The sequence below is a fragment of the Pholcus phalangioides genome, unplaced genomic scaffold, assembly GCF_987345545.1.
Source record: "Pholcus phalangioides strain wild (caught in Gottingen) unplaced genomic scaffold, Ppha-v1.0 ptg000015l_1, whole genome shotgun sequence".
Lineage (NCBI taxonomy): Eukaryota > Metazoa > Arthropoda > Arachnida > Araneae > Pholcidae > Pholcus > Pholcus phalangioides.
The window spans coordinates 2,179,880-2,206,492 of NW_028301608.1; the positions used below are offsets into that span (position 1 = coordinate 2,179,880).

General features: G+C 35.0%; 1 protein-coding gene across 5 annotated transcripts in view; it reads left to right on the forward strand.

Moving 5' to 3' along the window:
• Window positions 1-3,248: 3,248 nt before the first annotated feature.
• Window positions 3,249-26,613, forward strand: part of Mks1 (Meckel syndrome, type 1) — a 57,452-nt gene continuing 34,087 nt past the window's right edge. For 2 of the 5 annotated variants that reach the window (XM_089242523.1, XM_089242525.1), the window contains exons 1-5: window positions 3,249-3,448; window positions 12,216-12,372; window positions 12,479-12,595; window positions 17,340-17,428; window positions 19,178-19,291. In XM_089242523.1, the coding sequence (XP_089098649.1) occupies window positions 3,375-3,448; window positions 12,216-12,372; window positions 12,479-12,595; window positions 17,340-17,428; window positions 19,178-19,291 (551 nt within the window). In that variant the 5' untranslated portion in view covers window positions 3,249-3,374. Of the gene's footprint in view, window positions 3,449-6,392; window positions 6,496-12,215; window positions 12,373-12,478; window positions 12,596-17,339; window positions 17,429-19,177; window positions 19,292-26,613 lie in introns of all 5 variants that reach the window. The other 3 variants (XM_089242524.1, XM_089242527.1, XM_089242528.1) reach the window with 3 other exon arrangements.

Sequence of the window (26,613 nt, forward strand, 5' to 3'; positions counted from 1 at the left end):
AGATATACAGTAGTTGGATATAAAAAATCGATTATACAAATTGTGAAAAGTCTGTAAAACATTTAAAAAATCTATCAATTGACATAAAAATGTGAAATTCGCACCAAAATACTTATCATGGCTTAACAATCGAGTTTTTTGACAAACTAAAAAAATAATTTGAATTTTCACTTCCAGATGATGCTCAATCAAGAAAAGTTCAACAAAACACAACAAATAGTGCATAGCTAATGTTTATGGCAATTGAGTTGCATAAAACTACCATTATTTCAATATGAACACCCTTTCTACCTTGGGCTACATAGGTGGAAAGGAGCAATTTGAAATGTGGCAATTTTATATAACGCAAATTATGATTAACATTAATTATGCATAGTTTGTGATGCATTCTAGATGTTGCATCAAGCTGATTCATAATACAGTGCCATTCTGTGAGTGAAAATTTGGACGACTATTTTTAGTTTAAAACTTTAGGCTGTTTAATTAGTATTTAACCCTTTGCGGTCCAGATGTTTTTTGACACTTCATTGGTACAGTTCATAATTTATAATGCCCCCTCCTGCAACTGGAAAGGTCCCTGGACGTTTGTCCCTTTGCAGTCCTTGTTTATCTTAAGAGTTTTGTTGAGAAGGCAAATTCACAGGAGGCCTTCCTATTACTGCAAGGTGGACTTGACATAGGACCGCAGAAGGTTAAGTGCAAACCACACCTTTTTATGTTAATTGGTTGATTTTTTTATTAAGTTTTTAAATGTGTCCAGCACTTTCCACTACCCTGTATATCAAATTAAAAGCAGTCTTTAATATAGGTTAAATTGAAAGCAACGTGTATATACACACTGCTTTGATCTTAATTTTTCTAGCTGGCGAGTAATGCAGTATTTCCATGTTTATGCAAAACAATACAAAAATTGATGTTTAATCACTTGCTTGAAAATTTTTATTGGACAGATAAAAATAAAACCCTTCTTATTATATATATATATTACTACTACTACAATTATTTTTTTAAGCCGTTACAGGCGACTTCCGTTATAATCAGATTCTACTGTATTATTTGTAATAGCTAAATTTAAAAGGGACGATTCAACAATTAACTTTTTTTCCCATACTCAATTCATAACTAAAATATTATTTATACATTATCTGTGGCAGCAGTATAATATTTCCTGCTCTTTCTTTTCGCTAAGAGTCTGGGTATATACTGGTAAAGCAAGACATATAGCAAAACAAAAAACGAACATGACTATGTAAAAAAAACTTTTCATATTTTAACAATAAAAAAAAGGACCAAAATTTTAAAATGATTGCGTAAATATTTGGATAGGGTGTCTAGATCTTGCACTAATTCATTTAGTAAAACAGTAATAAATTTCTGCGATAAAACTAAAGATTTTGATATCATAAAGATGTGCGATACTTTATGAATAAAATATTTTAAAAAAAAAAAAAAAACAACAAAAACCGATTGGCAAAACTGGAGGAAACGTTTATCATGAAGTTTCCATGATATGCACAACTATATCATTTTCTTTGCTCATGTTCAAATTGAGAGCAGTGTCCTTTTTATTTATTTTGACATCCTTGTACCTGAACTCAAGCATTTTCAGCTCCAAACTATTCACAGAAGAATACTCTTTCATGGCAATGGACATTGGTTTTTTTTTGTGGTGTAAAATCGGTGTCTTTTCACCGGACGATGAGTTTTTCATATAGAGGATGACAAAACCTTTAAAAGATAGATTATATTCGACTGGATCTTTCATTTTCAAACAATCAATAAAATGAGTCGGTAGTATCCTACGTTTTCTAGGAGTGTCATTAAGGAGAACTGGTGAATCATCTAAAATGACAGGTTTATACAAAATCATTACAAAATCTGTGACATTCAATTTCCACTTCTTGGCTAGTTTTGGAAGGATTCTAGCAAATGGGTCATCTTTGCCAACAAGGAGATGTAGTAACCAATCGGCACCTTCGTAACATCTCTCACGCCTGAACCTCAAGATTATAGAAGATTCTGGAGAATTATACATTTCTTCAAAGGTCATCAATTGATAATCATAGTCATGAGACTGTTTCTCGTAAACATCTCTTGGAGTCAATAGTTCTTCAGTCGATGAATATGAATCGCTGTCCGAGTCTTCGTGGTAAGGAGCGAGATGATCATCTCGCAAAACTTTCAAATCGGGGTCGTTCTCGTCTAGATATCTGCGCCAGTTGTTTTTTTCAATGATTTCACGGATCTCCGGGAAGGACAAAAACGATTTATTTTCTTTATTGTAGATCTGTTGAGGCTGACCTAAGTATTCGGAGTAGTTCTTCAATCGACTACCAACATGGTCATCATAACTTTCACCGTTGCAGGATTGATCCGCAGTTGCATCATGGGCTGTTTTGCAGGGGGAGCATGGGAGCGAGCTGTAACTAGAGAAACTTTTGTCTTTGAAATTGGGACGGAACTTGAGCGGCTCCCAGTCATCCTCGGATACACAGTCCTGCTTGGTTCCACCATTTACACATGCCTCCGTTTTCAAAGGCGAGACACTCGATGAGTCACATTTATCTTTATCGTTCCTCAAATTATATTTATTGGTTACTGTTGAATTGGGAGACCAGTCTTCGTTACCCGATGAAAATGAATCTTTATAATCAACTTTTTTGCATGTCCTTTTAGTGGGAGTCGAGGTCACCGCATTTTTCTTTTTGTAAGCACCTCTTTTTTTAGGGGGTCGTACACCATTATTGCTCTGCGAGAGATGATCCTCATTTGAATCTTTATGTGAGAAATCGAAAATATTTATACTGTTGTTGAAAGTTCCAGATCTTTCTTTTAAACGGACGCTTCTTCTAACTACTTCGAGATTTCCATTGACGCATTTATCGCTTTTCTCCTTACCGTTCAACAGCTTCGACATTTTTCGTCATCAACTTTGTAAACGATTCCTAATATTTTCACCCGAACATCTTTTTCGCGATGCCTGTGAATGTAGTGCGTAATCTCGAAAAATATTTCGTTCCACACTGCGACTTCCCTGAAATGTCAACAAACACACAATCAATGTTGCCAAACGTCACCAACAAAGAATTATTGAAAGAAAAAATCGCGAAAACTTTTGTCTCAAATAACTACAATAGTCTCTTAGCATGATTATAAAAAATTCATATGCGTATTTGAAGAATTTTTGCAACTTAATCACATCATCGAACTAAATTGCTAAATTTGAGTCCTGAATTACTTTTTTTTTCAGTCAGAAAATTAAGTTGGCAACTTAATGGGGCGTCCGTGAATGTAAACAAAAACAATGGAGAAATAAAAACGTGTAATTTAATTTGGAAGCGGATGATATGAACTGAAAGCAGTTTGATTGAGAAATGAATGATTTTTGTGAAGATGTTGGCCTCGGTATCTACAGGTCCATAGATGATATCAAGCAATTTAAATTGAGGTTAGTGTGTATTTTATTACTTGATAATGATATGTACCCGCAGGGCCCCCTGGGCGAAAGGGTGCTAATCTCTGTTCGTTCTAACTTGGGTCCTGATGTAAATAAAAGCACGTGTGCGATGCCCAAAATGATTGGTTAAAGAACATTTCGGAACAGGTTATATACCTCTTTCTATTTAGTGTTATCAATAGTTTTCATTTCAACAAAATTTGGAGAACAGTGAAAAAAAATTATCCAGGAAAATTCTTCATAACGAATTTACAATCTCACGTTTGAGGAAAAACACACGTGTTCGGAACACACAATGCAGGGGCAGGTAAAATTACAATCAGTAGAGATAAAGGATGCATAGTGATGTCAAAAATTGGTACAGCGGTTTATTTACATCAGGACCCAAGTTAGAGAGAACAGAGTATAGATACGTTGTCAATGCTCAGCTTTCTCTTTAACCATCTCACCCACCGTCATCACAGTGGTGGTCGGCTGAAGTTGGTTTTCTGTGGTTCCAAACTTCGCGGCGCGAATGCAAGCCGATATCTCCCTCGTTAAATAAATCTCACCGCAGAGAGCAACAGGCCTACAAACAGTACAAATATTCAATCATTACACTTCACTCACTTCATTTCTGAAATATAGATGGCAGCACTGAAAAATCAGACAACACTAGATATGCACTCAGAATGTTAGGTACACACATTGATGGTAACTCGTGGGAAATTTCCCACACACGTGGGAAAAATTGGTCCACATGGGAAATTTCTTAGCGTTTGTGGGAAATTTTGAGAGTTCATCAAACAAAAGAGGTTTTTTTTTGAAAAATATATATATAAATGCAAAACAATGCTTTTCTAGTGTAAAATACTTGACTGCATATTTCTACTGATAGATGACAGGACAATTTTCGGAATGTGTGGGAAAAATTTAGTCAAAATGGGAATTTTCGAGGGAAATTTTGCTTGACAAAGTTAGCATCACTGGGTACACACACTAACACCTCCGGCACAACTCACTAGATAGTAAATTGCTCAGAAGTGATGATAGACCTGAGTTGTGGTGCGACGAAAATGATCAATGATCAAGACCTGAGTTGTGCTCAGTTTGAAAGGGAAAAAAGAAAAAAAAGATACGGTGTCACCTGGACAAGCACTCATTTTAGTGATTGTGATATAGGATTGTGAAATTTCAAATATTGTAAATAAACTGTCAAATACTGTACAAATACGGGTTGGAATCAGGTAACTAAACTGGAGAAACCGTGAGACACCCAGGTAACTAACTAACAGAGGTAACTAAACTACCGGGGCTTGACCAATCAAAAAAAATTGAAATTTAGGTGCCAGCCAAATGTTTAAGGAACCTATCCTTTTTTTTAAAATTATCAACCAGTCATACAAATACAAAGTCACAACAGGCAAAATGCCCAACGAGGTGGCTGAGAAAAAGACGCCCATAAAAATATGGATGTCATATATTTCAAAAATATAGCAACCCAATTAAAAATGTAATTAACAAAGTTTTCAATTTATGTTTAGAAAAGTAATTAGTTTAACTAATTAACTTTTATTATTATTATTTTTATTATTTTAAATATACAGCAAAAAACATCAGTTTTCATGTTTCCATAAAAAAATTCAATCAAAAAATATATTTTAACAACTTCAAACTTCCTTAAAATGACCAGACCAGACCAGAATAGAACTTTTAGCTGATTCCCATCCTGTATGGACGACTGTCAGCATACAAACTGGCCAGGAAGGCCTATGAAGAGGGAAAGAATGAAAAAGCTTAAGGGGAGAAGAAGAAAGAGAAAAAAGAAAAACGTCAGCTGGTCATCAATGGTCAGACTATACAAATTTAAGTCAGAGATTTTTTTTTTTTTTTTTTTTTTTTTGCCACCACAACCAACAGTCCTTATGCAGAAACACCAAGAACAGAACCCATAGAAAGCTTCACTCGTAAACGTCCATTCTATACAGGGGGAAAAAGGGGAAAAAACACTGCATGGGGGACGCAGCGCAAAAACCTCAATATACGTTTTGAAGATGTAATTATCCATAAACTAACTTATTTCTGTACCTTTCAGTTGATGGCAGTCCTAAATGCATAACTGACTGTAAGTTAGTATTTCGCCAACATCATTTCCATTCCATGAGGGTTTGCAGTCAAGAAACCGGATGGGCACATTCAAAAAATGCCACTACTATTCCAATTGTTCAATATCAAAAGTATACAGTGAGATATATACATTCCTAAGAGTTCTATTCAGTAAGTGCTCAGTAATTTAAGAATTATGTACAAACACAAGATTCAAACTTCTAAAAAATACACTAGAAAATTTCAACTACCGTTATATATACATATAGTGCCAACATTTTCATATATACAAGTATCAGCTATAGATTATTCCAATTTAAATGGAATATCTGCTGTGGTCTCCTATATTTCCCTATGGCTTGTACATCATAGTCCACTATGTCAGCAAGGTGTTGGTACGTAGACTCTCTCATTCTGTCAAACTGATCTTTGTTTAGAGTTTGTATATAGTCAAATATATGTGGGATATCCAAGTCTTTCCTAATCCTTAAAATGAGAAAAGCATGCGCATATTCATAAAAATAGTTTTATTGGTCTTCACAAAAAATTGGCACCATTAGTAGCACACGGAGAAATCAATTTGACAGATGAGTGGTTAAAAAGAAATGATCCAAAATAATCTTTATTTTTGAATGACTTAGAACTCTTTTCTGATTTGGTGGACAAGTTAGCATGAATTTGGGAAATGGGGTTCCTTTGACTCCAGTTCGAAAAGTTTTTAAATTCCATAATATTTTAAACTTCATAGGCACTAATGCCAATTTTTGTGTTGCCATAACTACCTGGAATATAAGATTCTTCAAGCCCCACAAACTACCTACCTAAAATAATATTGATGCTTCTTACATAGGTGTCTGCATGGGTACTAATTCAATAGAGCAAGATGTGCTGCATATAGGCATACAGACCCACTGCATAATGCATAGGAGCCTACAAGGATTGATGGTTCAGAGGTGCTATTATACCCTAGTGTTCTGTCATTTAAATTCACTTTGTTGTAGAGTGTCGTGAATCTTTTTTTTAATTCTTTGGACGCAAACCCCTGACAATAGGGTGCTAACTCAGGTTTTATTTCAAGCCCATTTGAACTTGACAGATATCATATACTTGTTGTGAGATGTACAAATTTGTAATTGTATTGTTTTGACTCTTCTTTTTTTTTCGATTGGAAAGGAACACTCTATAAAATTGCTTATCATCATACTTTATAAATCAGGCATCTCCACTTTTTGACACCTCTGCAAACCACATTGAAAATTTCAATGAAGCCCGCAGGCCACTATGCTAAGCTATTCTAAATGTATGTTATTGAGAAGTTCAGTGTGCAAAATATTGAGAAGACATGCGGAACCAGAGGGAGAAAGGGAAAATCGCCCCTCCCAAGAGCCAGATAATATAAGGTAAAATTGGTCTGTTTCATATAATATGGGATGATTCCATTAGTCAACACAATTAGGATAGCCCCTTTTAACACATCACTCCGGATCTGTGCCTGGTTGAAGACTCCTATTCTAGATCAATATAGTCTAATATGTTCCTGTAACTTGCTCAGGATCTTTTAAGGTGATCCCCTCAGCTAACGAAGATAATTCGATCGGTAGCCGAAATGTGATTTCCCAATAGGAAATGGAAAATCTTTTGATTTATTTAAGGTTTTGCCCAAAATTGAAAGATAAATTTTTTTTTTTAAAAACAATGAGAATGCTATAATGAAGGCAAAAAACTGACCAAAGGTTAAATCAACAGTTCCAAAATTGGATAAATGTGAATCTAAGGCTGAACACATAGTGGGACGGAGAGCAAAGCAATGATGAGAGAAGAGATGAGAGCAGCGAAATCTGATTACAATGCACCTGCGTATAGCGGCGCTCATCGCAGCAGAGTAGGAATTCTGCCACAAGCGATAATAGCAGCGCATTCAAGATATTTTGTTTTTGTCGCTCTGCTCGCTTGTGTGTAGCTTCAAGATGTCTATGGAAGGGCTTGTTTTCGCTATTAAATAGCAAACCAAAAATGATTTATACTTTGAGTTTATAATATTTACATTTTGAGTTTTAAGCTCATTTATCATGCACCGTTTGTGGGTAAATGTATTTCAGTAGTCTGAATTAAAAATCATGTATATTTCTGGGGAAAAATTGGCAAGTTTTATTTGTTTGTTTATTTTCTGTGTACCGTCAATATTTCCATACTGGCAGGGTTTGCACATCCTTACAAACTCCTTAAAAACTCCTAACTTTTCATTTCCCTCTGGAAGGGCCCTTATAACTCCTTACTTTTTGCAGCACACCTGAAAAAGGCCTTTTTTTTTTCTCTGAAGGGATGATCTTTCTTAGAATAGGCATTCCCCATGGTGATGAATAGCATTGCCTTTATTCACATTACAACTCGCTACTGAAAAAGAAGAAAGGAAAAAAAATTTCAGTTCCACTGGAGTAAGGGACGACGACAAGCGTATCTTTTTGCCGCCTCGCCTTAAAGTGCTAAAAACTGAAGTGCAGTGGGGAAAGCGAATCTGTTTCGCAGATTGGTTGCCGTAAAATAAAAAGGCAAAAAAAAAGAGGAACAGGCTCTATCCACACACAAGAGATTCTATGAGAGACAATGGGTTTCTCTCTCCTGGGATCCTGTAACGAGCGTTCATCCCTGAAGCCATGTTTTTCTAGGAGTAGGCTTTTTGCGCCGCTTGAACCTAACTGGATCATTTCGTGTCGGCAGAAATGAATTACATAATGACGCTACACATTTGCGTTTTCCAAGCGGGGTGCATCGGGTCAGGACGGCTATATACTATATGACCCTGGCGTCATATACTCTATCAGCTGCATGCCCCATTTTAAAGGGAAGAGACACAACACGAAAATGAAGGAAGATCGCCGAAACACGTGGCACACGACTCTTAACTCCTCCAGAAGCAGTCTGCCAATCACGCCCGACGTAAAGCGCTGTCGTGAGCCGTATTGCGCTCTGTAGGAAAACAGTTGTACTGCTTTTCATACTGGTGAATAGGCTGTGTGTCGTGCTGGGTGATTCACGTTGCGCGCGGCAGAGAAAACCTGCTAGTAAAACCCGGGTTTTAAAAGTGACAGCCCGAGCCACGTCTGGTTTTACAGGAGGGAGGGGAGGACAAGCTGATCAGCTGCTATAGCTGAACCCACTTTTTTTAACCTTCAGAAAATAACTTTCGGGTATCTTTATGTTAGAGGTCATTCAAGTATTATGTCAGCATGGATGGGGGATTTTTGATTTGCTGACTTGATGACGGGGGGGGGGGGGTGGATGATTCTTACGTCATCAACCATCCTTTATAAAAAATATGAAATATTCTTAATGACGTCTTACTCGGTGCGCGAAAAACGAGTAAAACTTTTCACTAGTTTGTGGGCACCTGAACTAACATTCTCCCTATTGAGTCCCCTACAGAGCCACTCTAGTGATCTTCAAATACTTAGCGGATCCAAATGCTCTGGAGCTGTGCCGCACGTCATATAAGTGATCCGTGACTATGCCGCAGATCACTTAAGTAATCTGGGAATGTGCCGCGGATAACTTCAGTGATGTAGAACCGCACTGGTGGCAGGACCAATGCTCTGTGTCACATGTCACTCAAGGGATCGCTTAATGTGCCACAGATCGCTTAAATGGTCTGGAATTGTGCCACGAGTTACTTAAGCGATCTGTAAATGTGTCACTTGGTTCATTGTTACAAAAATAGATTTAGGGACAGGCCCCATCATAACGCCTGTATATAGGCATTATATACATGTGCTCAACACATGGCCTAAATGTGGCCTGCCTCAAGTGGCTCGTGGCAAATTCTTACTGCAATTGAGCGGCCCGCGGCACATTCCCAGATTGTTTGAGTGAGTGATTTCCGGGGGGAGGGGGGGGGCTTTCTTTCTTTCAAACCAAGCACAACTCAGGTCTATTACCATCTATGGGCAATTTACTATCTAGGAAGTTGTGCTGGAAGTGTGTGTGTGTGCCTAGAGTTGCTGCAAATATGAATAATTTTGTAAGAAAAATCTTTGTCGGCTATGGTTTTTATTTTGAATAATTGGAGGGGGAATGAATATCACTTTTAGAATTTTTATAATTTATGCGATACTGTTAGGAGTTATATTTTTGACCGAAACTTGAAAGTTTTAGAATACTTTGGTGACGACAGAAAGCATGTATGTGGATTGATTATTTTATGAATTCTTATGATGCTGGGTAACAAATCAAAACTTGTAATTTTTGAACCACTTCTACGTCTATATTTTTGAGAAGAGGGAAAGTTTGTTTGCAAATTAAAAATAAATTTGCATATGTGCCCCACCCTTTTTTTTGCTGTAAAACTTGTATGTTATGAAGTTTGCCATGACTCCTTAAAAACTGCTTGAAACTCCTTAAAAAGTCCTTAAAAACTCCTTACTTTTCATTTTGAAAATTTTGTATGAACCCTGACTGGACGCGTACCGAATGTTTTTATGCTGGATTTTTGAGTGTCAATAATTACGTTTCTTGTGTAAAAAAAATTAAACAATGAAACCAACAAATATTTCTACAAATAAAGCTATTGGGGGGATTTTCCACTTCTACCCTCCCACCTATGCTAATAATACAAATTTAAACAGTGGGGGGGGGACACTTTGATAAACATGATATTTTTGTCAACTTTTTACTCATAAATTTAGTAGAAAATATTATTGATCTTTCGAGAAGGGATCGCACTCAAGTGCCGCAGGAAAAGATGTAGGAAGGAAAGCGACCAAAATATGAAGAATATTTCCGTAGTTTATATTTAAAAATAGTGATATTCACACAACATTACTATTTCTAAATTGTTGTCTGAGCAATGATTTTTATAATTACGAAATTTTTAAGCATTCTTTAATGTAAAAAAAACCAAGCTGATTGCGAGTTTCTATTTGATACTCTCTGCTACATCAAACGCTCCCACTATGTGTACTATGTTCCTTGCTCGCAGCTATATTCTCGTGTCACTTCTCTTCCTTCTTATTCGTCGCTTTGCTCACCGCTTCCACTATGTTCTTAGCCTAAAGGAAGATGAGAGATGCTGAAAATCTTTATTTTTAACTTATCTTTTTATCTTGTGTTGACACTACCCAGTCGAGTTCATAGGTGTCGAACATCATTTGTATCCTCATCCATTTGTGATTTGGTCGGCTCATTTTTGGGTCTGATAGATGCAGATGGAAAAGATAAGCTCTTAGAATGTCCAGACTGTTCAGTCTTGCACTGAAAGAGCTCATGCTCTGAGAATATACGCTCCTTTTTTTTCATTGCATTTTTTCTTAGCTAAACCTGGTTCAAAAAAGTGACAGTAAGTCTGATGATGATTGGTATGAAAATTCAGCTCACAATGCTGCTTAGTGCTATCGCGTGCACCTATATCAACGAAAATCTTCTTCTCCTTGTCGGATCCATACTGGCAGGATTGGCAGTGTCATCTTTGGCCGCTGTGGTGGTAGAGTGATTATAATGACGGACTTGCATCGCGAGGATCCGGGTTCAAACCCCACCGTCACCGCAGTGGTGGTCGGCTGAAGTTGGTTTCCCGTGGTTCCCAACTTCGAGGCGCAAATGTGAGCCGATCTCCCCATTAAAAAGTCTCGCCACAGAGAGCAACAGGCCTACAATGATAAATTATTAAATCATTACACTTCACTCGTAGTTAGAAAAACTGGTGGCAGATGGCAGCATGACACATAACAAGCATTACACAGAAACAAACTTCACGTCAGGTTTCACTTCACGTACACGCACATTTCTGCATGTACCAATTCGTTAGAGGTTCCGCGGAGGAATATGGACGAGGTGCATGTGTGGTTTAGTAGTAGTAGTGTCATCTTTGAAATTCGAAAATCAACCTCTATAGGGCCTGAGGGAGGGGTGGGCATTCAGTCATTAGTCATTATATCAACGAAAATATTTATTAGCTGAATCTGTATCTGTTAGCCAAGGCAGAAAAATCAAGAAAAAATCTTTGTTTGCCAAAAAATTCATAAGCCGAGGTATCACTGTACATGTATTGGCATATTTTAATCTGCAAATGAGTAATTTTTTACATAAAAAGGAATGTGAAACCCTCCACTGTCAATAAACACTGCTATAGATTCAGGAAACAATATCAAAATAGAAAACATTTTTTAACATAAAGTTACTATGTACTGTATTTTAACGGGTATGAGGAACCCCTTTTTGCCAAAAGTTGGAACCCAAAAATAGGATGGATTTCTTATACATGGATAACATTACAGATATATCTTTTCAACTTTTTTTCAAATTTTGAGCCCCAAAATCAGGGTTCCTTGTACAAGTTAAAATGTGGTACATACTTTTCTGCTCAAACCATCATTGTTTGCTATTGTGAAAAAATTACCAGAACCAAATAAACTGAGCTACATATCTATTAGCAAAAAATTATTATCACTATTTGTATAAAATGTATTTGATGTAATTATGAGTTATATTATTGTTTGGCGAATCCCATATGCCATGTTGCTATAACAACTGAAATTTGTACTACTATTGGTGTCGAAAATTTTCTTTGCGTTGTACCTGAGTCTATGGTCTACATGTTTCCTGAGTTCATGTCAATTTGTGAAACTCTGCATTATTAGGTTTATTCGTTTATAATATGCTCATTTGATTTACATGATTTCAGAGTTGTTGTTCAAAGAACAGTTCCTGCATCTTTTCCGATTAATGAGGCAGTAAAGAATGACCATGCAGAGGGCCTGGAACTGCTTCAACTACAAAGAAATGGGAAAATGTGCCGTGCTGAAACAATATGTTCTTGGCAGGAAAAAGTATCCAAAGAGGCAAACAAGAAACTTTTTCAATTTATTCATGATCGTTTATTTTTTTTTTGTTCCTATTTCCATAGTAGTAGTTGTTATTATTACATGCATTGATTTATTTTATCAGGAAGAAAAGGAATTGAGATCTTCCACAATATTGCACAGAAATGGATTAGAAGATTCTGAATCCTGCAAAATAAAGCTCTTCACCTATGTAGATTCTGAAATCACTTCAAATCCCCAGGTATCACATATTTGATGCATACTATATGCCAGAGGTTTTCATCCCTTTTCTAATCATGGGCACTTCCTGTACCCATCATTAAAAAAAAGAGCACCCTTACGGCAAGTTTGACATACAAATGCATGAAATCAAGATTGATTTCAGTCCTCGAATGAAATTTGTACTGGGTGTGACCAAGTGCTTGCTAGCATGAAATCTGACACGAGTATCAAGCACTTCGGATGCTTCAGAGAGCACTGTAGTGCTCTTGAGCAGTGGGTTGAAGATGCTTGCTATATACAGTGAACTTGGATAATTCGAACTTGGTTAATTTGAATGTTTTGAATAATTCGAACTTTTATGAACTCCCCTTGAGTTTTCTAGCTAATTTAGTATTAAAATTTCTTGTTTAGTTTGGAATTTTTTAAATAATTTGACATTAGAGGGAATAAAATCATGATTTTTGTATGAGCAAATTTAGTTTGGAAAAATTCTACAAGAAGCCAGACTTTGCTTTCCTGATTAAGTTATTCAGCAACAAATTTTTAAAGGCTAATAAAAGTTTGAAAATTTTGTTTTTTCTCTACCCTTTTTTTTTCGATGATTTAATGCCACCTTTTAACATTCGTCATTTGGACTGCATTGAGACTGTGTACCCACTGAATACTGAATATGCTTTTCAACCTATAGATTAAGGTGTAACATTCAAATCTGGATCTTTTTGCCATCATTAAGAGTATGGAATATATCGGAAAGTACAAATTGTGTGTGTACTTTCCATGTGTTTGTCTGCTTCCATAGCTTAGATGGTAGATCACTCGTCTGGCAAGCGAGAGACCAGGGTTCGAGTCCCCGTGGGGGCAGTGATGAATTTTCTCAGCCACCTCGTTGGGCATTTTGCCTGTTGTGGCGTTGTATTTGTAATATGATTATTAATTGAAATTTGTAGACATTTTACAGATTCAGGGTAGATTAATTGGATTTTTGAACTTTTTCCCAGTGACATTGAACTTTGAATTAACCAAGTTCAACTGTATTTGGTGGAGTTGCTATAATATTTTTTAAAATTATATCAGCTTCGACATTTTTCTTTCATCCACCAACCATCATAACCTGTAAATAAAAGGTGGGGGGGGGGGGGCTATTTTGTGACAGTTTTTGAAATTTTTATTAAGTTCTTAGGTGAAAATACTAATATTATTTTTAAAAAAAAAATAGTTATAGGTCATAATCACTTGTCTTTTGATAATGGATGAGAAAAAATGGTGGAAATAATAATTATCATTTGAACAGATAATATTTCATTAAATAACTCACAAAGTTATCCCTGCTTATAGTACAATTTTGCAACAGTCAGATTTTTCACTATTACAGTCTATATTTTGCAAGTAAAGTATGTGTCACACAAAGTTTTACTTGCATATAATTCTTTAATCCTTTAAGCGGTTTTAAATTTTCCTGATCGATATTATAACTACCACAATAGAAATAAAAGCATGTTAAGAACCTAAGATATTTCAGGTAGACCGAAATAAAGCAGATCAAGAGTATGGAATATATCGGAAAGTACAAATTGTGTGTGTACTTTCCATGTGTTTGTCTGCTTCCATAGCTTAGATGGTAGATCACTCATCTGGCAAGCGAGAGACCAGGGTTCGAGTCCCCGTGGGGGCAGTGATGAATTTTCTCAGCCACCTCGTTGGGCATTTTGCCTGTTGTGGCGTTGTATTTGTAATATGATTATTAATTGAAATTTGTAGACATTTTACAGATTCAGGGTAGATTAATTGGATTTTTGAACTTTTTCCCAGTGACATTGAACTTTGAATTAACCAAGTTCAACTGTATTTGGTGGAGTTGCTATAATATTTTTTAAAATTATATCAGCTTCGACATTTTTCTTTCATCCACCAACCATCATAACCTGTAAATAAAAGGTGGGGGGGGGGGGGCTATTTTGTGACAGTTTTTGAAATTTTTATTAAGTTCTTAGGTGAAAATACTAATATTATTTTTAAAAAAAAATAGTTATAGGTCATAATCACTTGTCTTTTGATAATGGATGAGAAAAAATGGTGGAAATAATAATTATCATTTGAACAGATAATATTTCATTAAATAACTCACAAAGTTATCCCTGCTTATAGTACAATTTTGCAACAGTCAGATTTTTCACTATTACAGTCTATATTTTGCAAGTAAAGTATGTGTCACACAAAGTTTTACTTGCATATAATTCTTTAATCCTTTAAGCGGTTTTAAATTTTCCTGATCGATATTATAACTACCACAATAGAAATAAAAGCATGTTAAGAACCTAAGATATTTCAGGTAGACCGAAATAAAGCAGATCAAGAGTATGGAATATATCGGAAAGTACAAATTGTGTGTGTACTTTCCATGTGTTTGTCTGCTTCCATAGCTTAGATGGTAGATCACTCATCTGGCAAGCGAGAGACCAGGGTTCGAGTCCCCGTGGGGGCAGTGATGAATTTTCTCAGCCACCTCGTTGGGCATTTTGCCTGTTGTGGCGTTGTATTTGTAATATGATTATTAATTCAAATTTGTAGACATTTTACAGATTCAGGGTAGATTAATTGGATTTTTGAACTTTTTCCCAGTGACATTGAACTTTGAATTAACCAAGTTCAACTGTATTTGGTGGAGTTGCTATAATATTTTTTAAAATTATATCAGCTTCGACATTTTTCTTTCATCCACCAACCATCATAACCTGTAAATAAAAGGTGGGGGGGGGGGGCTATTTTGTGACAGTTTTTGAAATTTTTATTAAGTTCTTAGGTGAAAATACTAATATTATTTTTAAAAAAAAATAGTTATAGGTCATAATCACTTGTCTTTTGATAATGGATGAGAAAAAATGGTGGAAATAATAATTATCATTTGAACAGATAATATTTCATTAAATAACTCACAAAGTTATCCCTGCTTATAGTACAATTTTGCAACAGTCAGATTTTTCACTATTACAGTCTATATTTTGCAAGTAAAGTATGTGTCACACAAAGTTTTACTTGCATATAATTCTTTAATCCTTTAAGCGGTTTTAAATTTTCCTGATCGATATTATAACTACCACAATAGAAATAAAAGCATGTTAAGAACCTAAGATATTTCAGGTAGACCGAAATAAAGCAGATCAAGTTTGACAAGATGCCTTGGGATTGCCGTTGTAAGGGTTAAGACTCTGAAGGATAAAAAGGAAACAAATATTGAATAATTTAGGTAGAATTATATCATGAAGTTTTATATTAGTTTTTAAAAAAAATATAAACATAATATATAACACAACTGAAAATTAATGCAAGAAAATAATTATAGAAAAACCAAAAATTTAAGATGTAGGCACAAGATCCTTTCTCACTGACAACTCATTCATTTCAGGCACATCAAGAGCATTTATTCTGTGTAAGTTTAGTCATTCAATGTGTCAAAATCAATACAATTTACTAATTTGGGATCAGAAATCAGGCATGCGAAAAATTCATCCCAAGTGAATGAGAAAAGATGTTGAGAAAAATTTTCATTCTTGCAAATATGAGTAACAAAGATATTAAAAAGTTACAAAAACATTTAAAAAGTTACAAAAATATTTAATGGCTTATTTTAATGATTTTTTTTAAGCTTTCCAATTAAAACTGAATAGCATTAATAACAAATTTCTAACAGCAGTTTTCTGTTATAAATTTGTTCAAAACATTGTGAGATCTACTTGAGTTTTTCCCTCCTTTTTCTGAAATCAGGCTACATTCTCATCTTTTTTTTATACTCATCTGCAAGCCTTTATGGATTTTACTAAAGCTGGAGCTTGTTTCACCCCAGAAAAATGTTTTGGATCCCTGAACTTCATGGCTCTTTTCTTTCTATTTTTCTTCTTCAACTACTTTGGCAACTTCTAAATTTTACCTAGTTTTCATTAGTTTCATGTCTCCTCAATAGCTTCAATAAGTTAGATCATAGTTTACATCAGTGTGTTTCCCAAAGTGGACAATATCTTCCCTGAGATGCGATGGGAGGGTTCAGGGAGAGCTGTAGAAACCTGGGCTTTAATATAGGATTCTTTGTGTTGGGGGTCGATGGAACAAAAAGTTTGAGAAAATAATGGTCTAAGTTATCTTTTTCTAAATTCTGCTTTATTCATTGATGGCTGCAAATTAATTTTCTCTGTCAAGGTCTCAGGGCCTTCAAGATCCTTTGCAGATTTATTGAGTACTTTCTTAACAGATTACTTTGAGTACTTTCTTTTCATACTCTTTTCTGTCACTTTGTCTCATCCAGATGCAAAGGGACGAATGACAAATAGGTTCACCTTTCATTATCATTTTTATCATATGGCTTATCATTTTTTGTTGCTGTTATAGCCATGTCAAAGGTGTTTCTAAGATATCATAATTGTTTGGAATCTGCACATAAATATGTAGTTTACACTGTTATGTTAATTACATACATTGTATATAAATAAATTTTGTATCCCTTGTCATGCCCATAATTTTCCAACAAGGACCACATCTCAAAGGGAGGAGGGATTTTCTGTTTGATTAAAACATTTTCAAATACCGCCAAAGTCAATCAAGAATTTATCAAGAGCATCAAAAATTTTGGTTCTTAACTTGAAAAGTCCATAAGTCAGGGAGTAGTTGTATATGCATTAAAGGTTATTATTATCAATGTGTTCTCACACTAATGCTATTAAAATTCTGAATCATTTATTATTGTCTAGTTTTTGTTCATTTTATTTATTTAGTTTTCAAGTTATTTTCAAGGGAGCTCACATTACCATCCTCAAACTCTCAGAAAGAGGACATTATGGAGTTCGTCAGCTAACAAAACATAGTATGTACATTTTTTATTAAAATCATATTTCATAGAACAAATTGATAAATGAATTTAAATAAATCATTAAATAAATTACTAAACAATAACCCAAAACTTTATCTTTTGAATGAAAAATTTTATTCAAGTAATTATTATCACCACTTATACCTTAAGATGACCGTATAGCTAATATGAAATAATAACATTATTTATAGTAGAACATAATATCCTGGCTACGAATGAAACTAGTCATTTATGTTAGGAAAGTTTTATTGCAGCAACTATACTTTCAGTTTTATGAAGAAAATAATCCACACAAAGTGATTGTCATGAGAATATGATGGTGGAATTTCTAATAAAATAACACATACATATCGTCCGTCCCCCTCCATGCCTGAATAACAAATGTGTAATGTCCTTTAATGAAAAAAAACATTGGAAATGGCATTGCTTGAATGTTACTTTACCCATGTTACTATGGAAGTTATTTTCCTAAAATGTTTTGTAACGTGTGTCTCAATAGGAGTACACATTTGCGTTTCAGGCAAAATTTAGACACCAAAATGAGGTATCCCAGCTGATGAAAAAGGGAAAATTGGCACATTCATGCTTTTGGCATGAGGGAAACAATATGTATTCTTGAGATTTCCTCAAGTACCAACAGAGCCTTGATTGTTCTGGGTAGTGGTAGGTAAAATGATCATATGTAACCAAAAACCACAGTTAAACTGCCATTGATAAAAAAATAAGTTATAACTTAAAACAAACAAAATGGTTCAAATAAAATAGTTATTTATTTACTTTGTTGGTTTGAAGTAAATATCCAGTTTATATTCTAATATTATTCCTGTCAAACAATCACAATTTAAATTTAAAAAAAAGCAAAAAAAGACAAGAATTATTTCTACAATTGTGTGTGTGTTTTTTCATAGGGTTACAAAACAGGGTTGACCACTTTTTATCCCCTTGATTTGAGCAATATATACTGTTTAAATTGAGATTTAGCAAGCCAGAAAAAATTTTAATGTTGATATATGTGTTCTAATTACCAAATTATGTTACCCTTCACTAAACTTTACCTTCTCTGCACAAAAATTTCATGTTCAGCTCTCCTTCATTTTCTGTGAAGTTTTGAAAAGTGTTTACTCCAGTTAACTGCTTGATGGATAATCAAGGTTCTAATGTAATTGACATTTTGTTTTACCTGTATAAATTTTCAAAGTTCAACATCACTAGCAATATGCATCCTTATGTAATTATCACAAAAAGCCCATTGCTTATTGTTGATAAAATGAGGATTATAGTAGAGTTTTACAGTTACCCATACAAGGATGTATAGTAAAACCTGTTTATAACAATACTGTTGGTACATTAAAAAATATTATTATAGACATGTTACTGTTGTGGACAGTTTGAGCATTTTTCTATTAAATAGGAATTCCGCAGGGACCAAAGAAAATATTGTTATAGTCAGGTTTATCTTTATACATAGGTTTCACTGCATATTGCTAATGATAGTGAACTTTAAAAATCAATGCGAACTTTGAAACAAAGTGCACCTACTGACAAAATTTATATATTCAGTTAACCAATATCACTTAAAAAACTTACTCATATCATAAGTAATATATTCTATAAGTTCTTAGCGTATACTGACTTGACTTATGTGTGACACTCTCAGATGATTTCACATTGGTAGGTTATCTTTTATGTCATATCAATTTCTTAACGACATAATTTTTTTTCGGCCTTTTTTTTCCTACAAAGCCAACGTCCATACATTCTAGATGAAAAAGATGTTATACAGTTTGGTAACTTGCAGCAAAAGTTTGATTTTGCCGGACAATCAATGGCCATTATGGCAAGTGTCAAACAAGATGGGTAAGTACTTGCTGTTCCCTTATTGTCACTTTGATGACCTTTTTTAATGATTTATGCCTATTGTAAATCAATTTATAAATGTCTGTCTTCTTTTGAAGAAAAACGTGATCCAAAATATATGATCATCACATATTTTGTAAAGGCACACTTTATGATGGGCACGGTAGTCCAGGTCGATAAGATACTTGCCTAAAGTACCAAAGGATGTTTAGAGGTGTCGCGAGTTTAATACCCGGTTTGTCCTTGTCAGAAAACTTTCCTAATACAGGGGTACAACAGAAACGGCAACATGGCCACAGAAAAAATTGCTACAGTACGGAGTCCCCCATCAAGGGGTTAGCGCAAAAACCTTTCGATGAGTATAGAAACAACCTTGCCGTTTCGAATCGCGATAAATTGTAGGTCCCAGTCTAATTAGCTCTCCTGTGCAGAAAATGACCGTGGTGCGACAAAAATGATCCAAATGATACACCTTATGAGAAAAAAATCATAATCATATAATCCAAGCATAAGACATCAGAAACAAGTTCTTTACCTACCGAGCCTGAGGTGACCACTGATAGATAGCGCCTTCATTTCCCACTCAACTCCACTGGTTGGAAATTGCCATATGGCGATATATGACCGGAATTGATGTGCAGTAAAATAATATCTTTGGCTTCTATATTTCTGCGAGAAATATTGATTAAAATAAAAATTGTCAACTGGATTATTATGTGAACATGGAAATTCAGGCATCTGTCATTTTCATTTCCTGATATGAAAGGCAGATGGCAGCACTTCTCTCCATCTTGCAAGAACTTCACATGCATGACTCTTGCATTATAAATGCATCAGGGCCACTTATATACACAGTCGACAATTTCCGATGTGTATGAATTTGTTGGAATTCCTCAAGAGAGGAAGGTTTACTAGTTACATGAACAGTTTGGTAGTAGTAGTAATATACGGGGTGCATAGCAAACAAAGATTATGGCATTTTACTGGCTTACCAATGATCCTAGAGGTGTACTTCCAATTAGAAAAGTTTCCAAATGTGTATAGTACTCAGATATGTCATTCATCTTGCAAGGGTTATATAGTTATTGAAATAAAAAAAATTGACTTTTTATACCATTCCTGTGTGCTCCAAAAACCCAATTAGAAAGTCGTTGCCTTGTCTCTCCTGATGCCAACAAAAAAAGTTCCATGTTTCTAACTACAATATTCACTAAGATATTCAAACTTGAAACAAGTGAAATTTGGAAAAACAGCATTAAATGCAGGTAAAACGATTTATCTGCATCTAATGCTGTTTTTTCCCAATTTTCCTTTTTTGAATTTGAATATCTGAGTAAATGTTGTTCTTAAAAAAATGGAACTTTTTTTGTTGGCATCAGGAGAAACTGCAAAAATTTTCTAAGTGGGTTTTGGGACACACAGGGACTGTATAAAAAGTTAATTTTTTTATTTCAATAACTATTTAACCCCCTTGAAAATTACTATAAATTATTTAGAAACTTGTTATAACTGGAAGTATGCCTTTAGGATCAACGGTTCACCAGTGAAATGCCATGCTCCCTGTTTGCTATGCACCCTGTATTTGAACACAAATTGTAATTAACAAAGCTGTGTGGTTTCCATACTTCTTTAATGCACGCTCAGAAAATTAATAATCCTCAAAAGAATATAATTTTAATATTTGAATTGCTAAATGTAAGAAAGGGTCTTGTCTCATTTTCTCAAGTTTTCAGAAGAGGCAAAAAATGTATATCTTCTCCAATAATTTATTTTTAGCAAAAAATTTAATTGTAGTGTTTGTGGAATACATTTAATGAAACCCTGAGAGAAGATTTTAAATTTTAATTGCTTAAGAATAGCCATGAGAGAGTAAAGTCTGATACGGACATGGCCCTTTTTACAATTAAACATTTTACAGCTCTATTCTCCAATGAAAAGTCTGAGGAAAACACATAAATAAACAAATGTATGCAATGAAACAAACTTTATTTAGCTTTTTATACTATACAAACTTTCTATTATAGACAGGGATCAAAAGTACTCCTCTTCCAGTTGCCTTTCTAATGAGTTAATGGTTGGTGCACTAAAAATCTGGCCCCAAAAAATCATTATACTCCATTGGGATGTATTTTTTTGTTTTATTCAAGTCATGTATTTTTTTTTAAGTTATGGGAAATTTTGTCGATGAATAAGCCTTGCTTTGGGGTATTATTAGTGGTACACCAAGTTTTTTCTTGGTGGGAAGATTTGTAAGCCAATACCATTGATGTATTGTGTACATTTCACTGTATGGGATGAATCTTTGTGAAGAGAAAAGTAATGGTATTTGGCAATAGAAAAAGAAACCTTTTGTTCTTTTGGGACATTCTTTCTCCTGCTTTTCAAAATTAAGACTTTCTTCTTGTACAGATTAGGCCACCACGTCTTGAAATTGATAATGTCCTTACTTTCAAGTTTTACTACAGTAAACTTTTTGACGCATTCTGGTTGATCAAATCCACATATTGGTCAACCGTGTACAATCTATCATTCTTCTTGATAAGTCTTTTTATAAGGGCGAAATCCCCATCAGGGTAAAAAAGAATACCCTCTGATGGGGAAATTAAATCTAATTTCCTCAAAACATCCAGACTCCACTAAGAACATCGAAAACCTCATCAATGTGTGATTTTTATTCTGCCCTCCACAGTTGTCCATAAAAAAGGTACAAGATCTTAGATCTTGCCATTTTCAGCTGCATTGATATATTTTTCAAAAAGAAGTTAACTTCATTAGGCCCATTGCTTCCTCCATTTGTTTTGTCATAAACTAGACATTTCATTTTACCATCTCTTAGGTTATGAATACTGAAGGTATTAACACGCAGCTGCCTAAAATAGCAGATATCTTGCACTGGAATCCGAGGTAAGGATACAGTAACCATATAGTCAATACACATACAGAGAATACCACTGTTTTCTTGGCAAAGCTTTTCAACTTCTTTGATTGCATCATAAAATTTTTTGCTCCTCCTTTCATGTACTAATAATAATTTTGCCATGGCAGTTTGCTTAGCTGATTCACAAAGGACAGGACTTTTCATCTTAATGTTCAACTCTTCACATGTTCAGCATGTGTCTTTTGCTGGCTTTCCAAATCTCAGAGAAACGTTTTCCTTGAAGTACTGTCAATAAAACTGGTAAGAAATCTTCTCATCAGGGTGAATTTCTTTGAACAGATCATGCATAGTTTTCCACATTGAGATCAGAATTCAAGTAGGTCACTTCTTTGCCAGTATAACGAGCAACCTTGGTCGGAAATAATGCGATGTGGGAGTGAATTTTTGCCAATTGGTCATGTTTTATTACATAGGGGAGTCTTTTGGTCCATGTCTGCAGGGATTTTGTTCAATCTTAAAAGGTCCCTGATTCTCTGAACTCCAGACCTGCCAACTCTCCCGATTTAGGCGGGAGACTCCAGATTTTTCATCCTTCCTCCCGCTCTCCAGATTTGTTAAAATTTCTCCGGAGTTTGGCAGAAAATTAGATTTTACGCAAGCTTTCACGTTGTCGTGCCGTCAATAATTACCGTCGTCGTTAGGGAAAACACCCATAGAGGACAGTCGTAGTTGTTTCCATCGAGCAGCCGTAAAAAAAGTCTCTGTGACCGCATTTAAGCAACTGGCAAAGACGCGACTTTGTTTTCGTAGCATTTATCGGCAATCATTAATCAGGGGCATGACCTTGGTTGCCAAAATTCCTGCATAATCATTATTGTATTGCATTAACAGCCGCGCGGTAAACACGTTTTTTCGTCCGCAGCTTTGTAATTTGAATTTTTTAAATCGTTTCTTCCGATTAAATATCTTCAGAAAGCAAATATAAAACTTTAAGCTATATACAGCTAAATATAAAGCCTTTAAGAATTCATATACCCAAGATTATCAATCACTGTCTCCGGGGCAATGCAGAACCTGCCTTGGGGGGGGGGGGAAGAATGTAACTTTTTCTTAATTTATTTAAAAATAATAATTTTTTTTTCGAAAATTTTTTCATGAACTTTTTTTTGATCGAGTCTATGAGTGTCGGGGAGGGGGGGGGGGAGGTGCCCCCCTCGGGAGAATCTCCGGATTTCTGGATTTCAAAAGTTGGCACGTCTGGAACTCTTTTTTTGGTCACTTAAACAGTTTTCATGAAGGCTTGTTTACATATTTTTTGATGAAGACGAGATTTCAGGACAACTGTACAACCTTTGGCTTTTCTCTCCACTTCTGGCATGTTCACTCTGGGTATTTTTCTACCTGCTGCAAATCTCTATCAAGCCTTGTTGGAAACTCTTGCTCATCTTCTATCCTTTTTGCATAGAACTGAGTAAACAAAACTGTCAATTCGCTTCATCAAAGAGCTTGAGACAGTTGCCAGGACAGCAACTAGAAAAAAATGATTTAAAATGGTTTAAAGATTAAAGAAAAAAACACTAATTTGGAGATAATGCAAAACTCAAATAGACAACCCTAATTTACTCCAAGTGAAATTGTCCCTATACAAGTTATGTAAATTTGATACTTACGTATTGTGACTTAACGATGGACAAAGTTTTTTAGCAATTTTTTTTACAGCATGATTAATATGGGCTTTTCCTTTGAGCCTAGCATCCTTAATCGAATTCCGTCTGTAAGATGAAGTATTTCTCACTCCTCGTTTCTTTTGCTTAGTCAAGCGATCTCTATTAGCAAGTAATGGCGTCTCTATTACACGAATCCATCAAAACATAAAAATTGAAAAAATGTGACATGACCCTTTTTTACATTTAGCAATTCAGTTAAAAACAAGTTAAATATTTTGAATAATTCAGCATTATACTGTGTTTCAATTTGAAAAAAAATAAAGTGTCCTTTTTCTCTGGTATTTATATATAATGGTGAAAGTTTTTATGACTAGTGTTCAGGGGCTAAATAAAGTTATGATTGAAGAATACATTCTTTCATGACTAGCATAAGGGTGGAATGATGATTCCAAGCTAAAGAGCCATAATCCAGAAGAAATTTCAATTTACATATCTATAGGCTGGAGGTAAAGGGCACCATGCCATATAAGGGAAATTTTTTGCTGTAAGCTCTCATCCCTTCTACTGCATATATAGGCACAATATTTTAAATTTTAAAAGGAAGAGAGAATTTAAATTTATAAAACAGAGAGAGAGAGAGAGAGAGTTATGATTGTTGTTCACCTGGTTACGTTATTCTAATTACGAGTTAATTAAATACAAATACAAGGCCACAACAGGCAAAATGCCCAACAAGGTGGCTGAGAAAAAGATGCTCATAACAAGTATAGATGTCATATATTTCTAAAATACAGCCACCCAATTAAAAATGCAATTATAAAAACTGAAAGCTATACATACATACATGATAAAATATTATGCAATGCCCATAAAACATATTTATGGTTGTCTTATTTTAAGTATGGATAGCTCCTCGGTTTACCCCAACATGTTTATCGTATTTCTTTTTAAACATGTCAATTGTGTTAGAGTTTACTACTTCCCGGGGTAAGCTATTCCATTTATTAACAACCCTATTAGAGAAAAATTCCCTTTGACACCATAACCTAGCATTGTCGCTTACCAAACGATATTGCTGTCCCCTTAGGCAGTTGATTGACGGCAAATTAATAAATCATGGGTCCATCCTATCCATACCATTGGAAATTTTGAACACTTTGATTATATCTCCCAGACACCTGCGTTTATCCAATGAAAACATATTGAAAAAATGAAGTCTCTCTTCATAACTCAAGCAGCGTGTGCCAATGAGGACATGTGTATACTCTGTTCGCTCTAACTTGTGTCTTGATGTAAATAAGCCGCTGTACCAATTTTTGATATCACTCCGCTTCCTTTATCTCTATTGGTTGTAATTTTATCCACCCCTTCATTACGTGTTCCGAACACGTGCGTTTTTTCCTCAAACGCGAGATTGTAAATTCGTTATGAAGAATTTTCCTGGAAATTTTTTTTTCGCTGTTCTCCAAATTTTGTTGAAATAAAAACTGTTGATAACACTGATTAAAATAGAAAGGGTTATATATCTCCCAAAAAAAAATTTGATCAGACATTGCCTGCAACAATTCTTGTCATTTTTTCATTTTTTTACGCTAAAATTTGGCTATATAGAAGGGCTGTTGAAAGGTTGGTCTGAGGGCCCACCAAAGATCACAGACTGGGGGGTCTTGCAGTAGGATGTGGGGCCATAGTCGTTACAAAAGTTTGTGCGAGTTGTTTATTATTTTACAGCAGATAGCGAGACAAAAAAATCCTCATTTTTTTCTTCAGAATTTTACAATTTTATTTTTGAGCTAATTTATGTGGTATGATTTTCCTGGGCTGGATATGCTACCAATTATAACGTGAAACAAATTATGCACAACTTACCGTTGTGTTGCCGCTTTTTATTTTTCTTGCGGGTCTGTATTATTAAATATTTCATAATAATCCACGGGCGGTAGAAGTTCCAATTTGATGAGAGAGTCATCCACATTATTTCGTTTCTTTACTTCATCCTGTTGTTGATATCCTGTTTTTTGTCAAGACAAATTCGGTTTTTTATCCGTGCATAGTTTGCGAGCCATGACCCCAACATCTAGCAGCAGGAGCCCCTGGACTGGGATCTTTAATGGGCCCCCAGACCAGGCTTTCTCAACGGATCTATAGTGTCTGTCATAATGAGGCTAACTGAATCAAAAATGAGCATTACTCTTTCGAACCAGAGTTTCAAAACTTTACCTTCACGTCTATATGATAATCCTCAGACTTCTTTGGCTCGCCGCTTTCGACGAAACCAATATTACTTCCTCCCAACAAGCTGCTCAAGCAAAAGTGTGAATTCTTTTGAAATGCATATATTCACCACGAACGATAAGTGACCCCCCCCCCCTCCCATTCAGAGTACGTCAAAGCATGTGGGTGAGAAAAAAAAATCTTGTTGACAGAAACTTTTTGTTTATAGGAGTCCAGAACAGCTGCAAAGAAATGCATTTTCAAATGGCTCTGCAAAAAAGATAGACACGCATATTTCATGTCATCAAACGATAAAGAATAAAACTCTTTTTCTTGCAAGAACTCTTCAAGAAGCGTATACAAGTGTATATCAAATCTGTTTGCGAATAGGAATAATAATAATAAAATGAAACTTCCATTCAAAAATGGGACGGTAATATTTGAGTGAGAAAGGTGTATCCTGTCAACACCCACCCTGAAAACATAGCAGCTAAAACGCTTTGTGACCGATCTTCAAAAATATTTTTTCCCATCTTCCAGATAACTTTGAAATAATATGGAAT